The sequence below is a fragment of the Drosophila bipectinata genome, chromosome 3R (genome assembly GCF_030179905.1).
Source record: "Drosophila bipectinata strain 14024-0381.07 chromosome 3R, DbipHiC1v2, whole genome shotgun sequence".
Taxonomy (NCBI): Eukaryota; Metazoa; Arthropoda; class Insecta; order Diptera; family Drosophilidae; genus Drosophila; species Drosophila bipectinata.
This window is the reverse complement of record NC_091739.1, coordinates 12,811,276-12,825,185: the sequence shown is the minus strand read 5'-3', so window position 1 is coordinate 12,825,185 and position 13,910 is coordinate 12,811,276. Positions and strand designations below refer to the sequence as shown.

Genomic DNA, 13,910 nt, shown 5'->3' with positions numbered 1-13,910 from the left:
AATAATTGTTTTATAAAATATTTATGCCATCAAACAAATAGCAAAAAGCGCTAGAATTTAGAATTGTAGCCAGTGAGAATTCCGCAAGGAAAGCGATCAAATTTAGTATGTCTATATTAATATTGATAGATTTAATCTCTGTCCAATTACAACTGAAAGTTTAACTAATTAACGTCTAGCAAAAAACTCGTGATCCTTGGAATTCTTCGGAATCTTAATTTCCTCCTCCTCCAGCTCCTTGGCCGGAGCCTTGAGAAAACTTGCATCTGCTAAGCGGGCCACACCAAGAAATCCTGCAGCTGAAAATGGAGTGTGATTAGAACTACATAATTTTTATTAAAATAATCCAACTTACCGGCCGCCAAACTCTTCATAGTGTATTGTTCATAAAGCTTTGGACGCTTTTTTGATTGGGCCAGCAGATAGGCTCCGATGCCGACGAGGCCGAAACCACTGACCAACCGACATCCCAGGCAGTCGACTTCCTGGGAGACATTATCCTTGTACCAAAGTGATAGCCTTCCGATCATTTCAATAAATAATTATGGTTGAAATTACGGAGTGGATCGGCATAGCCAACTCCAAAACATTCCTGTTAGAGATGAGATATGTCAACCGATTCCTCCCCAGTTTTTAGTGTTGGAAAGCTCTCGAATAAATCTTGGAGTAGTTTGTTTTTAATTTTTTGTCTGAATTATGGACTTCCAGCGCAATGATGCCATTTTAATGGAGATCCTGCAGGATCGAAAGACAATTACGGGATTTCTTGACTCCATATTCGGTTTTCTACGGCGCAAGTACACGTTTTTCTATATAAACTATATACGTACATACTTGAATTTATAAGGGTTTCCCTTGCAGCACCGACTTTTACCATACAAAGCTTGATGAAAAGGATAAAATAGGTTTCCCCCAGGGCGTTAGGGATCAGATTCTTTACGGCGCTATGCAGCGCCATGATCCGGACTGCTGGCTTCAGACAATGGCAGCTGAAGATGGAATTGGTGATGATGGTGAAGTGGCTCCGTTGGCCATCGAAGAAATAACAGTGGAAAACGAAGAATTTCACCCAATGGAAGATATAACTTCTGTTGTTACCGAACGAAAGGAACAGCCAACATTCTCCCCCGACGACTATAGGAACGGAGATATCTTTGAGACCCATTGCTGGTCACAAACCCAAAAGGATGTGGAGCTTCAAGTAAAATTACCGGAGGAGATGCGATCCTCGAAGAAACTAAGTATACTAATCAAGCCTCAGAGCGTTAAAGTAAGCGGCAAACTCCAGCCAGATGTTGTTATCCTGGAAGGGAATCTCAGCCAGCGGATCAAGCACAATGAGGCAGTGTGGAGCATTGACAAGAACAAACTAATAATCAGTTTTGGTTGGGAATTGGTTTTAAGAATTATAAACACCATAATAATATCTATTGTTTTACAGACAAATCCAAAGATCTGTGGTGGGAGCGACTGTTTGAAGGTGATCCCGAAATCGATCACAAAAAAATAGAGTGTGAGAATTACATAGATGAATTACCAGAAGAAACTCAAGCCACTCTGGAAAAACTGCGATTCGATCAAATTGCGGCGGATAAGGCTCAAAACGAGTTGCAGGCTTCAAATCCTAATCAGGCCGATACCATTGAACGTTTACGAACCGCCTGGGATGCTGAAGGTTCTCCTTTCAAAGGACAGCCATTTGATCCTTCTGTTGTGCGAATAAGCTAGTATTTTCTATAAAATATATCTACTGAATTTTTTAAATAGATTTTTTAATTTGTAAGTAATCAAAAATGAGTTAGTTATTAATACACACGAACACAAAAACGTGTTAGCTTAACACTAAAGATATGTAGAAGTTACTGGGCCTTCAATTCGAGCTTCTTGCGCTGCAGCTGCAGTTTGTGGTACTCCACGTCCTTGTGATCCGTCGACCAGGCCACATACATATAAATAATAAGGAGCACAGCCAATATGAAGCGATCCACACTCATTACATTGGTGGCCAACAGGATGAGGGATAGTCCCACGAACGAAGGATGCCTGACATGCGCATATAAATTGCGCAATTCGCTGGATTTGTACTTAAGTGGTTCTCCATAAGCCTTCAGGTCATAGTAGGCCTGCTTAACGCCTAGTAATTCGGGCAGATCCATCACCAAACTACCGCCGAAGATCACAATCCAGGCAACTCCGTGGGTGATCACAAAGGTCCACCAAAGAGGAGCACTTGCCTCCACATCGACTTGCCATAGGACAATGGACGGCGCTGTCACCCAGTTTAGGATTAGGTACTGAAATAGTCATTTGCATAATGAGCATGGACAAGTTTCGTTGTTATTGCTTTTTTCAGGTATACGAACATGTAAACAAATCGATGACGTCAGACTATAAATAGTTCGCTCAGCCCCAGCCAAACCCAATTTGGCCAGGAGATTTTTAACGAAAGCTGACTTAAGGAAACTGTGCTGAAAGATGAATCCGATCAAGTAGAGGGTATCGAAGACTACTGGCCCATAGGCTGTCTGGAGACGGGATTCGTTGTCCAGTAAATTAAAAACCCAATTCCATTCCTTGGAAATCGAACGCGGAGACGATAGAAAGAGCACTAGATGGCCCACCACGTAGAACGAGTAGACGAAGGTGGCGAGCGAGGCAAGAAGCACTATGCCCTTGAAGAAAGAAGCCATGGTCCGCAAAGAAAGCAAGAGAAAACTATTTATTTATAAAAAGGAAAACTAACAACAAATGGTGTTTGAAGAACTGTCAATGTTGTAAAACAACTTAAAAACTAGGTTAGTATTTAAAAAATATACTAACAATGTTATATTGCCACTTATGCACATTGGGCCCTAAATGAAAATAAATAAAAATGAAACTAAATAAATGGTTCTAACCCGGTGATGCTTTGAATGCAAAGATGCTTAGAATATTACATAAAAGTAATTTTCCTAATCAGTTTTCTCCTAACTAAATTTTTTACTATATATTTGTAGCTGTTCCCAGTATGCTCTGTTAAGTAGGGAGAACAGTCTGTTATGCTTGCCATCCCTCTGCTTTGGTGTTGGAAAATACACATATATAAGTGTCATCTCCAACAATTCACTCCACCTGGCAACACTAGTTGCGATTTGTTCGACATCTCTTCGTTCGGTAGTTTATAAATGTTTCGAGTTTCCAACTAAACACATATTAAAAGTGTAAGTCGTAGCCGGAAGGCTTAAGTAAAAGTACAATCTTAATTTTTGATTAATAAACACCATAGTTCAAACGTAAATAGATGCCGAAAGGGCTAAGAAAAAATTGCCGACGCGACAACGCTACTCACACACACCCGCGCACTACCATACGCATACACACAAACACAAGTTTGCTTGCAAATGGCGGATGCGTTTCCAACAAAAAAGAAAACTGCATTTAAATGTGAAATGTTGTGAAAATTGTTGACGTTGCAAGTTATAAGTTGGTAGAAAAAAATAGCTGAAAAACTAATAGGAAATTACAGGGACAAAGCGATGGAGAGAGGCCGAGCGGCATTAGTGCAAGTGTGTTGGTGTGTATGCGCTGCTGAGATGCACTGCATTTTGTTGTTTTTATAAGAGAGACGCCCTTTTGTCTTCTCGAAGTCAGCAAAGAAAGCGGTATTTTATGGGTTTGCAATTATTCTTTGTGCCAATTAGAAGTCCAATTAGCGCCGAAGGGGAGGAGGGCGAGGAAAATCTCGCCACGGCATTCGTGTGTACTTTCACTGTCCCAACTTGCCACTTAATTATGAGTAAAAGGGACAGCTGACACAAAGGCCTTGCAGATTTATTAGATTTTTCCCAAAAAGTCGGGCGCCGTCGTCTGGCCACCTCCTATGGCCCAGCCCCTTCTATGCTCATCATTTTGCGATTTTATCAAACAAGAAATAAGCATAATTGATGTGCTTGGCCTCTATTCGCTTGCCTCTTTTTGCTCCTCTGACATTTTACACATTGTTGGCAGCCTGCGCTGACCTCACCACACACATTAAGACACGTACGTTGCCACCAAGTGATGTGAGGGAGGAGGGTGGAGGATGAGAGAAAGAGAGAAAGCGGGAGGGGCATGCAGTCCCCCATAAATGCACGCGATAAGGTCTCTGGTGAAGATCCCAAAGAAAAGATAATAAACCACTCTTGACTTAATAATTTAGTATCTTTATTATATGTACATCGTTATATATTTTTTTTGCCAATTGGGACTAATAAAGTCACTATCGGTATCTAAAGTTCTGGGGGGAAAGCCAATTGATGTTGAAAAGTCACCCGGCGACGTCAGCAATCAATAATCATTAACAGGCAGCCTTTTCAATTTTCTTATTTATAGCCGAGAAGAGGAGCACACACAAATACAGCATTGTGAGTCACTATCTTAGGGCAAGCTTCCATCTCTGGACCAAGAAATTTAATAAAAGAAAAAGAAAAAAAAATAATTCGAACTTGACGCTCCCACGCAAACAAACGAAAGACGAACTAGTCCCCTCCGTCCCTCCCATGCTACGCTCTCTTTAGCCTAGGAAGAAAATAAAACATTGCATGTTGCATAAATATTACAAGAAACACACAAGAGAGCAGAGCTTTCTAAAATTAAAACACTCGAGCCCACCGCTTGGTCGCTGAAAATAGCAGGCGCAGAAATGCATTTATGAATAACTGAAAGAAGAAATAATGAATGGCTGTGGTGCTCTCCCGACGAGCATGACAGCGCGAAAGAGAGCGGATGGGGGTCTTGCACCGTTATCAGTGCTGTCACTGCAATTCTCATAAACAAGCTAAATACTATTTTCTATCCCCTATCAGTGCTGCTGTCGAGATAACAGTACAATACAAGTTCAAGGATAACAAGTTCCAGAGGGCCTAATGTGACATTATCATAAATCTATAAAAGTAGCTTAGTTGTTAGTTGTTTATATTTCATTCTTAAAATAAAACACCATATTATTTTTTACTACACTTTTATTTTTTCATATTTTTGGGCTTTTAAGATATTCGTTTTTATGCCATCTCCGATAAAAGTCATTTTCTCATTTGTGACCGGCTCTCGGACAAAGAGAAATTCCAAGTGCCAGCGGCGGCATGTCTCTGTTTGTGTGTGTGTCAGTGAGTGAGTGTGGAGCAGCTAATTGAACACTGGGGCAGCCAGCAAAGGAAGCGGCAGAGAGGGAAAATGCGAAATTAGGCCAACTGTGCAGTTGGATGCCAGTTCCACCAGTCGTTGTAATCAGGGCAAGCTGCCAGCCGACAGCCAGCCTCTGTATTTGCATGCCAGACCGTAATACCATAATACACAATTATTTATAGATGGCCATAATGATAATTGGCAGAAAGATTTGGACTTTCACACAAATACACACTTACATACACTTGTATATGGCTTGGCATGGCCAGTTTTCGCAGCGTCGCTCTTCCGGTTGATGACCTTTACCGGCGTTTTTATTGTGTTGTTTCTCTTTTTCTTCAAGTGTGTTTGCTCTTTTTTTTGTGTCTGCTGGTCTTATTGGAGCATTACGCCCGAAACCCAATAATGCCGTTAAACACCCTGTTCTTACTATCGATTGGTTTGATTGGAAACCCCCTTGCATGAGAATTAATTATTAATTAAACTTTTTAGACACAAATACAAGGGCTATCTCTAAAGAGCAAATAGACAAACAAAAAAATTAGAAACGTGTGTAAACATGTCAGTTCAAAGTTGTAAATACCGCAAGAAGTTATAGATCTTACACTGCCAGATAAGTTTTAACATTTTTTCAATTCAATTAATTGATAAAAATGCTTGATACTACTATTTAAGCTTGATAGAAAATAAAGTCTATTGTTAGCTCACTGTCTCACCTGGCTTGGTATTCTCTGGAATAGGGAGTGGGGAAAAAACAAGACATAGTCAGAATCTGTTAGCCAGAAACATGACGCGAGCAAAAACAGCAAAGAAACGAAGAAAAAAACAAAAAAAAAGTAACCAAAAAAGCAGACCCGACCTGCCAGTTATCGCTGCCGCAGAGAGCAACAACCTTGAATTGAAATTTTTTGCAATTCGTGAATTTTGCCACTGAGCTCGGAAAGCAGTGAAATTTCAAGTTCTAACTGTATGTGATGGCTCGGGAGAGGAACCGAGACCCGAGACTGAGACCCAAGTGTAGAAAGAGCGAAAGCACCCAGAAGAATTAAGGTCTCTTCGGAGAGACAGGTAGAAGACTATCTGAAATCTTTCTATTAACAAATATAGAAAAATAAATTTTGACTTTTAATTTCTAGGAATATTTTACCTTGATTTCATAAAGAGATCGGTTTTAAAAATCAATAACATTTTTTTTCCAGTGCAGAGAGTGGGTGAGCCGAAGAGAGATCGCAATTCTTTCGAGCCCCACTTCCCGGGGAATCTCTCGGCTTGTCATTCGCATCTTGCCCAGCGAATAAGACTCGCGGAATTGTCTCTCGAAGATTACCAGTCGAGGAATTATTTTTTCCAGTGAACGGCCGTAAAATTTGCATACGTGTGCGTCAGCTTCTTGATTTTTGTGCTTTATTTAAAATTTGTTATTTTGTGTCTTCTTTGGTGTTTTTATAATCAAGCATCAACACCTTTAGTTGGAAAATATCTTTGGACTTTCATTCAAGGCTGGTCAGCGGATGTTCCATCTGGCATAAATTTAAAGATGAGGTCTTATCACATCCCGAGCCAAAATTGCATTCATCAAAGTGACCTTTTTTACTTTGCGGTTAGGGCAGCGGATGTCCTTTGTGGGATTATTGAATCGACTTGCAGTGGATTGACTTATCTTGACAGAAAAAAAAAACTAAAAAGTAACAAGAATTATCAGTCGAGAAAGCGATTTTATTAATAACACGTCAAGCCAACACCGACTGCTGCACAAACAACTTAGTCATACAGTAGGCTGGGTATCTGTGTTTGTACCATTCACCGGCCGGTGACTGATAAGCACGTACAAACCTTAGCTCGAGTTTCTAAATTGTATCCCCATAAAACTAGTACATATTCGGGTTTCTATTGATTCGTTGAGTTTCCCTTCGAATTCCTGTATTTTCTTTCTATAATTGGTGTGATCCACGTCACCACATTGTTTCAAGTACCATATAGTTCGGTTTAGTCGGTATTTTGTGTTTGATAGCGAAGGTTCTAGCGGAGTGACCCAAACACCCATCTATACCTCCAGTAAGATTAGAAATTCCCTTTGATTAAACGGTAATAAAGGTCTAAAATGGGGTTTTCCCTGCAATTAGGTCTTTCTTATTGATTTATTATTAAAAAGTATAGTCCCTTCTGGTTCTGATTCCAAATTCTGTTCCATTTCAGTAACTAACGTAAAGGAGATCACAAGACCCCACGGCTGAAACGGAAGGATATGCAAATATGGACTTCCACATACTGATCGTCATCGGTTGTGTGTTCACCGCCTCCCTGCTTTCATTCCTGTTTATTAACAAGATTTTCCGGCGCAAGACATTCGAGGAGGTGGTGGCAGAGAAGCGGGCACTGAACGCCAATCTGTACAAGGCGGCAGGTGGAGCGGCGGCCAAGAAGCCCAAGAAGAAGGAACTGAAGCGCGAGAAGAAGCAGCGCCAGCGCGAGCAGCAGCGGGATGCGAACAATGAGCCGGAGCCAGAGGAGGCCGAGGACTACTCTGATGGCCAGTCGGAGGGTCAAGGTTCTGTGGCAGACGAGGAGCCCGGACTGTCCAAGCAGCACGTTGAGTTCGAGCCCGATGCGGAAATCCTGAATGAACAGCGTCGTCCCAGCAGTGTGGCTGAAAAGGAGAACCAACCCTCCGCCACCGGTAAGAAGGGCAAGAAGGATAAGCGCAACGGTGGCGGCAACAACAAAGCTGCCGGCATTCTGGTCAACAAGAACGAAACCGTGGTTGTCAAGGCTGCCACTTTGGAGGAGACTCCCGCTTTGAACAACTTTGAGGCCAAGGCGCCCAAGGATGTGGTTGAGCTGAAGAAACAGGAGCAAAAGGAGCGCAAGGAGGACAATAACAACACAAAGCAGCAGGTGCAGAAGAAGAACGGAGCTGGAAACGCCGCTAAGAAGGAGAAGCCCGCTGCTGCTGACCCCGAGCCACCGACTGCACCCAAGATCCTCAAGCAGCAGCAGCAACAGCAGCAGAACGGATCGCCCAAGACGCAGCACAACCAGGCCAACAACAAGACCAAACAACAGCAGAAGCAAAAGCAGAAGGAAACGCTGACGGCCAAGGACCTGGCCCAAGCTCTGGACAAGCTGGCAGAGTACCAGAACCAGACCATCGGAGTCAACGCCCTCATCAACGTGTTTTCTCGCGCGGAACTCAATCGCTCCGAGATCCAAATACTGATCGACTATTTGCTGAATAAGCAGCAGGACATGCCTGCCTCGCATGCCGAGTGGTCCGACGACATCTGCCAGAAGCTCAAGCGCCAGCTGGAGGAGAAGGAGAAGCTGCTGGCCGAGGAGCAGGAGGCCTCCATCGGCATCCAAGCCAAGCTGCGCGAGCTGCGCCAGGAGGTTAACACGGAGCGTGCTCAGATGCACAGTCGCATCCAGGCCTACAACGATAAGTTGCAGGGCAAGGAGCAGGAACTGGCTGCTGTTAACCAGGAGCTGTCCAGTCTGAATGACAAGCTCACGCTCGAGCGACAGCAGTTCCAGGTGAGAATTCAGGGATTAAGTGACTTACTAAGATTAATTGTTCCTCATCTTATTCCAGACCCTATTGCGAGAGAATCAGGCCAGCTCGCAGGACCTTTTGCCACAGTTACAGCGCCTGCAGCAGGATCTGGCTCACAAGGAGAAGTGCCTGGCTGACATGACAGCCTTTGTTAACGCCGAGACTCAGCAAAAGAACGAGGTGATCCAGCAGCAAGCCCAACAAATTGCGGCCTTGGAACAGCAACGCGACGAGCTGGAACAGCGCCAGAACAACAGCGTCTTTGAGCTGGAGCAGCGCAAGCAGCTGGAGCAGGAGAACACCGAGCTGAAGCAAGAGCTGCGCACTCTGACCCAAGCCCAGTCGGAGCTGCAGCGCGTACACACTGCAGAGTTGAAGGAGCTGCGCCAGCAGTCGGTGGATCTGGAGGCCAACAACCAGGCCCTGAACCAGCAGCTCAGCAAAGCGGCCAGCACTGCTGTTCAAGCGACCGCTGCCCAGTCGGAGCAGGCTCTGGTCCAGACCGAAGCCCTGGCCCAGAAGCAGCAAGAGCTCACCGCTCTGCGCTCACAGCTCGGATCAGTGACAGAGGCGCAGGCCCAGCAGCAGAAGCAGACTAGTGCACTGCAGTCACAGCTGAAAGAGGTCCAGCAGCGGGCTGAGCAGCTGCAGGCCAAGGAGAAGCAGCTACAGCTGGAACTTCAGGAGCAGAGGGAGAAGAATAATGTAAGAAAATGTCTTTAGCCAAGTAGTTAAGTAGCTTGACTTGTTAAATCTATTAAGTAGTATTAGTTACTCACACTCGCTTGCTGTTGTTTCCTCACTTCCTGCATCCTTTACTAATTGCCACGTGTTTGTGTTTCGTCAGGACGTGCGTTTGAAAAATTGGAAGCTGATCGAAGCTTTGCAAAATGCCGAAGCCTTAACGGCCAATACGAAAACAAATACAGCGCAATCTATTAGTGTAAGTGCACGATTATTGCCTGCTCTTTCTGATTTTCTCCTCAAATAATAATAGTTAATTGTTTAAATATTAATTATTTCTATCATTCGTACTTTGCAGCAACAAAACAAAGAGCTGCAGCAACAGTTGAATGGTGGAGGAGGAAGTGCCAGCTCGGCGAAGAACGAGCAGCAGCGCATCCGGGATCTCTACCTTCGCCTATACCCAGATGCCGTTAAGGCGCAGTCGGGTAGCGCCCTGCAGGTCTCGTTCGACCAGTGGCTGGAACAGGTCCTGACCACCCACGTTAAACAGCAGCAGGAGAAGCTGCAGAAGCAGATCAGCAGTAGTCATAAGTCCACACAATCAAACAGCAGTAGCAGTAGCAGCAACCACAACAGCACCCACAATAATATTAGTAGCAATAATAGTAGTTCGAATAGCCAATCCCCCTCAGCAGTCTCCGAGCAGAAGGAGCTGCAAAAACAGAACCTGCAGTTGCGCGAGTGCAACGACAAGCTCACCCAGCTGGTCACCAAGACTGTAAGTCTATTATATTTCTATTTTAATTTTGGGAGTAATCTTAACGTTCTTGCAGACCAACACTTTGATGGACTTGGAGAATCGTGCTCGCGAACAGGACGAGCACTGGCGTGGTATTGTTGACGAGAAGGAGCAGCTTATTGTTAAGCTGCAGCAGCATGCCTCCAACGGGGAACAGGTAGGGAACTAATTAATAAACACCCCATTTAATAAAATAATTGTTAATTGTTTTTGTTTGCATTTCAGGACATTTAATGTCGCACTGACGGAAAACTAATAACCGGAAGAAGGAGCCAACAACGACGATAAACTGACAAGCATTCGAAGAGTTTGTCTAACTTCCATAACAACCGCAACAGCAAAACAACAAGAATTCTAACGATTTATTAAGTTTAAAGTTAATGCGACATGAAAGGATGGCGTTGAAACTGAAAAGAGAACGTAAAGCATAGCATGTCCTGTCTCCTGATCCCATAACAACAGCAACATTTAACATTTTAAAGTAGCAAAAATCTGCAATTACGAGAATGAGAACTATGGAATGCTTTAAGAAAATATATACACGTAGCTAAGGCAAGATAATGATAACAAACAAAAAATCGAAACTTGTGCAATGTTTATAAAAAAAAGAAAAATGAAGAGAAGATAAGCTAGCGAAGAAAACGCCCAAGTCGTCTGACAACAAAATCCAGGCATTTTCCACTCAAGCCCTCCCACAAAATAGAAAAAAAAAACAAAAACAAACAGTAACAAAATCCATTGCTGCTGCTAATTTCTTATTTTTATTATTTATCCTACTACGCATGCGGTTATTATTTATGTTATACTTGCATTTAAAACGCGCTATCAACAATTGTATATGTATCTTATGTTAAGCAAATGAATTTATTCCCCAATCATTCAAAAGGAAAATCCATAAATATACAAAAAAAAACTAATTAGTATATATATATGTGTATGACGAATTTTATTATGTACTGTACTGTACTGTATGTTTCCATAATTGTTTTCTGTTTTTTTTTTTTTGTGAGATTTTAAATTGTTTCCACCTTCCCACCCCCCCCAATCAGCGCAGAGTATTGAACCCCCAAATGCATGAGCAGCCCAGCAGCAGCAACATTTAATTAAGCGTATATAAACAAGAAAACTATTTTTATATAAAAACTAAATGAGAAATTAATTTATAAGTGAACGCGAATTAAATGCATGAATGCTAATTAGCGACTAATTGTCGAGAACCTGTTGCATGAAAAGATAAAACACACATAATTGTAAACTAAGAAAGTGAAATTAGGCGAGACAACAAATTAAAGCCCATCATCAACAACAACAACCACATAATGAGACACAAATATGAATGAGCTATAGCTGCATTATAATGATTTATGATGTATAATTACGATAAATGAGAATTAAATACATACACACACATATGACAAAGACACTCGACCATCGTTTTTTATTCGAGGTCTCTACTAAATAATTAATCTTAATGGCTAATTGTTGGAGGAGGCGGCGGTTCTAGCGGGGATCTGAAGGTTCTGGAGGGGAATGAGCATGTGGAATGGATACTGCAGAAGTTCAGTGCAAGATGGTCGCCTTTTGGGATTCAGCTGCAGACATATTTTTACCATCTGAAATGGAGGATACACTTGTAAGTTTTATGACCATTGGAACAGGTTTTCTGTCCATCTCACTTGAAGCAGCATATCTGGATAGTAGGGTGGTAAGGCAGGATACTCTATGCTGGTCGCCGGACTCGCAATTGCACTCATCTTGGCGTAAACATTTCGAATATGACCAAAGGGCGTCTTCTGGTATATAAGCAGGTACAGGATGCAACCTAGCGACCATACATCCGACTTGGTGGATATCTTGATCTTGGGCTGGTTACCTCTTCGCATCGGACTGTTTCCTGTGGATGTGTCCGTTAGCGCCTCGGGACTAATGTAGTTGAAGGTGCCGGCCTGCGAAAACTTAATGATGCTCGTCGAGTCCACCGCAATGTTGCTGGCGATTCCAAAATCAATGAGCTTCAATCTTCCGTTAACCATCAGAAAGTTGGCTGGCTTCAGATCCGAGTGAATCACCCCGTTCTGGTGAATGTAATTGACAGCCTGCAGCATCTGGTACAGAATATTCACTAAACTGTAGAGCGGCAAGTTGGTTGTGTACTTTTGGAGGATCTTGTTGAGGTCGCAGTCACCCTTCTCCATTACCATATACAATTTAAACTCCTCCCGCAATAGTAGACTTGAAATTTAAAAAAAATTAGTAATATACTTCCATAATCTAAAAAATATTAACTCACTAATCGTAGAGGGACACAACGCAAGCGTTGCCCTGAAGCTTGGCCAGAAGCTTAGTCTCGTTCAGATAGCCCTGCACCACTTGAGGATCAGCCTGCAGATCCACTACCTTAAGGGCGAACTCTTCCCCAGAGTCCGACCGCCGGGCTAAATAAACCGAACTGGAGCCACCGCATCCTAGCTTTTTGACAATCACATACTCGTGGTTCTTAATCTTCAGTGTGCTTGATGGTTTCGGATTGGACTGTGGATCAGCTGTGACTAAGGGTACAGAAATTAGCTCTTTGGCCGGTTCGATTGTCTCCAGTTTGGGCTGCTCCTTTATTTGTTTCTCCTTATCCACCTCCGAGAAGTCCAAAGACTTTTTAGACTTCCCGTTTAGCGGGTCTTCCTTTTTCGGCTCTGGGATGTCGGGACTTTCACTGATGGTGTCGCACAGCGAGAAATTAATACTGTCACTAGGAAAGGGAGCAGCCCGGCTCACAGTCATCGGGGTCTGGAAAAGTACCTTCTGTGAGCGAAACTCATTTGTCACGGCTGCCCGACTCTTTCCAGCCTGCGTGGAGCCTATTGTTCGAACTTGTGGCGTTACAAAGTCTGTATCGGGCTTAGCCTGTGACTTCATTGCAGTCACGGAGGATGAGGAGGAAGTAACACCTTTTCTCAACGGAGTCTCCGTGTCTAACAGCTGACGTCTCTCCGCAATGGATTTGGTCGTAGGAGGCGGTGCTTTTGTGGTTACTGGTGCCGCTGGAGGCGATTTCTGACCACTACAATTGATGCCCATGTTTCCGAATCGACCGAGAAACGAAAGATTCGAATCGGACTGCTTTAGAGGTGCGGCGGCGGAGGTTCTAGAGGCGGAAATGGTGCCGGTACTGCCCGTAAGATCGTGAGTTGGGCTCAACACAAAGGAGTCGTTTAAGATCGCGCAGTTGAGGTTGTGGTTACTCTTATCCTCCTCTTCGCTGTCAGAATCCATCATCATCATCTCAGAAGCACGACGAGGTCTGCAAAAAGTAGTGAAGAAAACTATCTTGAGTGTTGAGGGTCTTGAGAGAAGAAAACTGTAAGAAATGGCATATTCTTTAGGTATGTTTTTGGGTGCAGTCCTTGTTCCACCTTTTCGATCCTTAAGTATAGGAATTCATGGCCTAAAAGGGAATCCTTACAACATTTCCATGGGCGTATTTGTAATGGGCTCGTTCTCCTTCCCCCTGGCTTTATCCTTAAATTTCATTGCCGCTTCTCGTGCCTCCGATCGATTTTGGCGGAAAGGCGTATTGCTGTCCTCGTCGGAATCTAGGGCGGCCATCAAATCCTTGTTGCGTCGCGGCAGAGGCGTATTTAAATCCATCTTTGTTTTCGTTCCCGCTAAAGATCAAGAAATCCAATTGCAAGCATTCAAAAAAAAAACAAAGCCAGGACTAGGGATGGAAGCAAT

At 43.4% G+C, this 13,910-nt stretch overlaps 5 protein-coding genes across 8 annotated transcripts; 2 read left to right on the top strand and 3 right to left on the bottom strand.

Annotated features, from left to right (window-relative positions):
* Nucleotides 1-2: 2 nt before the first annotated feature.
* On the bottom strand, nucleotides 3-610 carry LOC108129972 (uncharacterized). Its single transcript, XM_017248294.3, has 2 exons — nucleotides 356-610; nucleotides 3-299 (listed from the first exon to the last, which is right to left on the bottom strand). Exons 1-2 carry the CDS (start codon nucleotides 528-530, stop codon nucleotides 169-171), a joined length of 306 nt encoding a protein of 101 aa, XP_017103783.1. The 5' UTR covers nucleotides 531-610; the 3' UTR covers nucleotides 3-168.
* Nucleotides 611-625: 15 nt separating this feature from the next.
* On the top strand, nucleotides 626-1,796 carry LOC108129969 (nudC domain-containing protein 3). The gene is made up of 3 exons (XM_017248291.3): nucleotides 626-797; nucleotides 862-1,385; nucleotides 1,442-1,796. The coding sequence occupies exons 1-3, from the start codon at nucleotides 697-699 to the stop codon at nucleotides 1,726-1,728; spliced, it is 912 nt and encodes a 303-aa protein (XP_017103780.2). The 5' UTR covers nucleotides 626-696; the 3' UTR covers nucleotides 1,729-1,796.
* A 63-nt stretch (nucleotides 1,797-1,859) lies between these two features.
* LOC108129970 (nurim homolog) lies at nucleotides 1,860-2,777 on the bottom strand. Its single transcript, XM_017248292.3, has 2 exons — nucleotides 2,364-2,777; nucleotides 1,860-2,294 (listed from the first exon to the last, which is right to left on the bottom strand). Exons 1-2 carry the CDS (start codon nucleotides 2,688-2,690, stop codon nucleotides 1,860-1,862), a joined length of 762 nt encoding a protein of 253 aa, XP_017103781.2. The 5' UTR covers nucleotides 2,691-2,777.
* Nucleotides 2,778-3,075: 298 nt separating this feature from the next.
* On the top strand, nucleotides 3,076-11,601 carry alt (aluminum tubes). 4 transcript variants are annotated; one of them, XM_017247776.3, is made up of 7 exons: nucleotides 3,076-3,200; nucleotides 7,339-8,673; nucleotides 8,732-9,397; nucleotides 9,540-9,635; nucleotides 9,735-10,157; nucleotides 10,213-10,335; nucleotides 10,404-11,601. In XM_017247776.3, the coding sequence occupies exons 2-7, from the start codon at nucleotides 7,396-7,398 to the stop codon at nucleotides 10,410-10,412; spliced, it is 2,595 nt and encodes an 864-aa protein (XP_017103265.2). In that variant the 5' UTR covers nucleotides 3,076-3,200; nucleotides 7,339-7,395; the 3' UTR covers nucleotides 10,413-11,601. The 4 variants fall into 4 exon arrangements, with proteins under 4 accessions (XP_017103265.2, XP_017103267.2, XP_070137818.1 ...); XM_070281717.1 differs by having other exon boundaries at nucleotides 3,097-3,230; XM_070281718.1 differs by lacking the exon at nucleotides 3,076-3,200 and adding an exon at nucleotides 6,400-6,519.
* Nucleotides 11,531-13,892, bottom strand: Mps1 (Monopolar spindle 1). Its single transcript, XM_017247779.3, has 4 exons — nucleotides 13,639-13,892; nucleotides 12,469-13,476; nucleotides 11,855-12,410; nucleotides 11,531-11,791 (listed from the first exon to the last, which is right to left on the bottom strand). The coding sequence occupies exons 1-4, from the start codon at nucleotides 13,821-13,823 to the stop codon at nucleotides 11,654-11,656; spliced, it is 1,887 nt and encodes a 628-aa protein (XP_017103268.2). The 5' UTR covers nucleotides 13,824-13,892; the 3' UTR covers nucleotides 11,531-11,653.
* Between the last annotated feature and the right edge of the window lie 18 nt (nucleotides 13,893-13,910).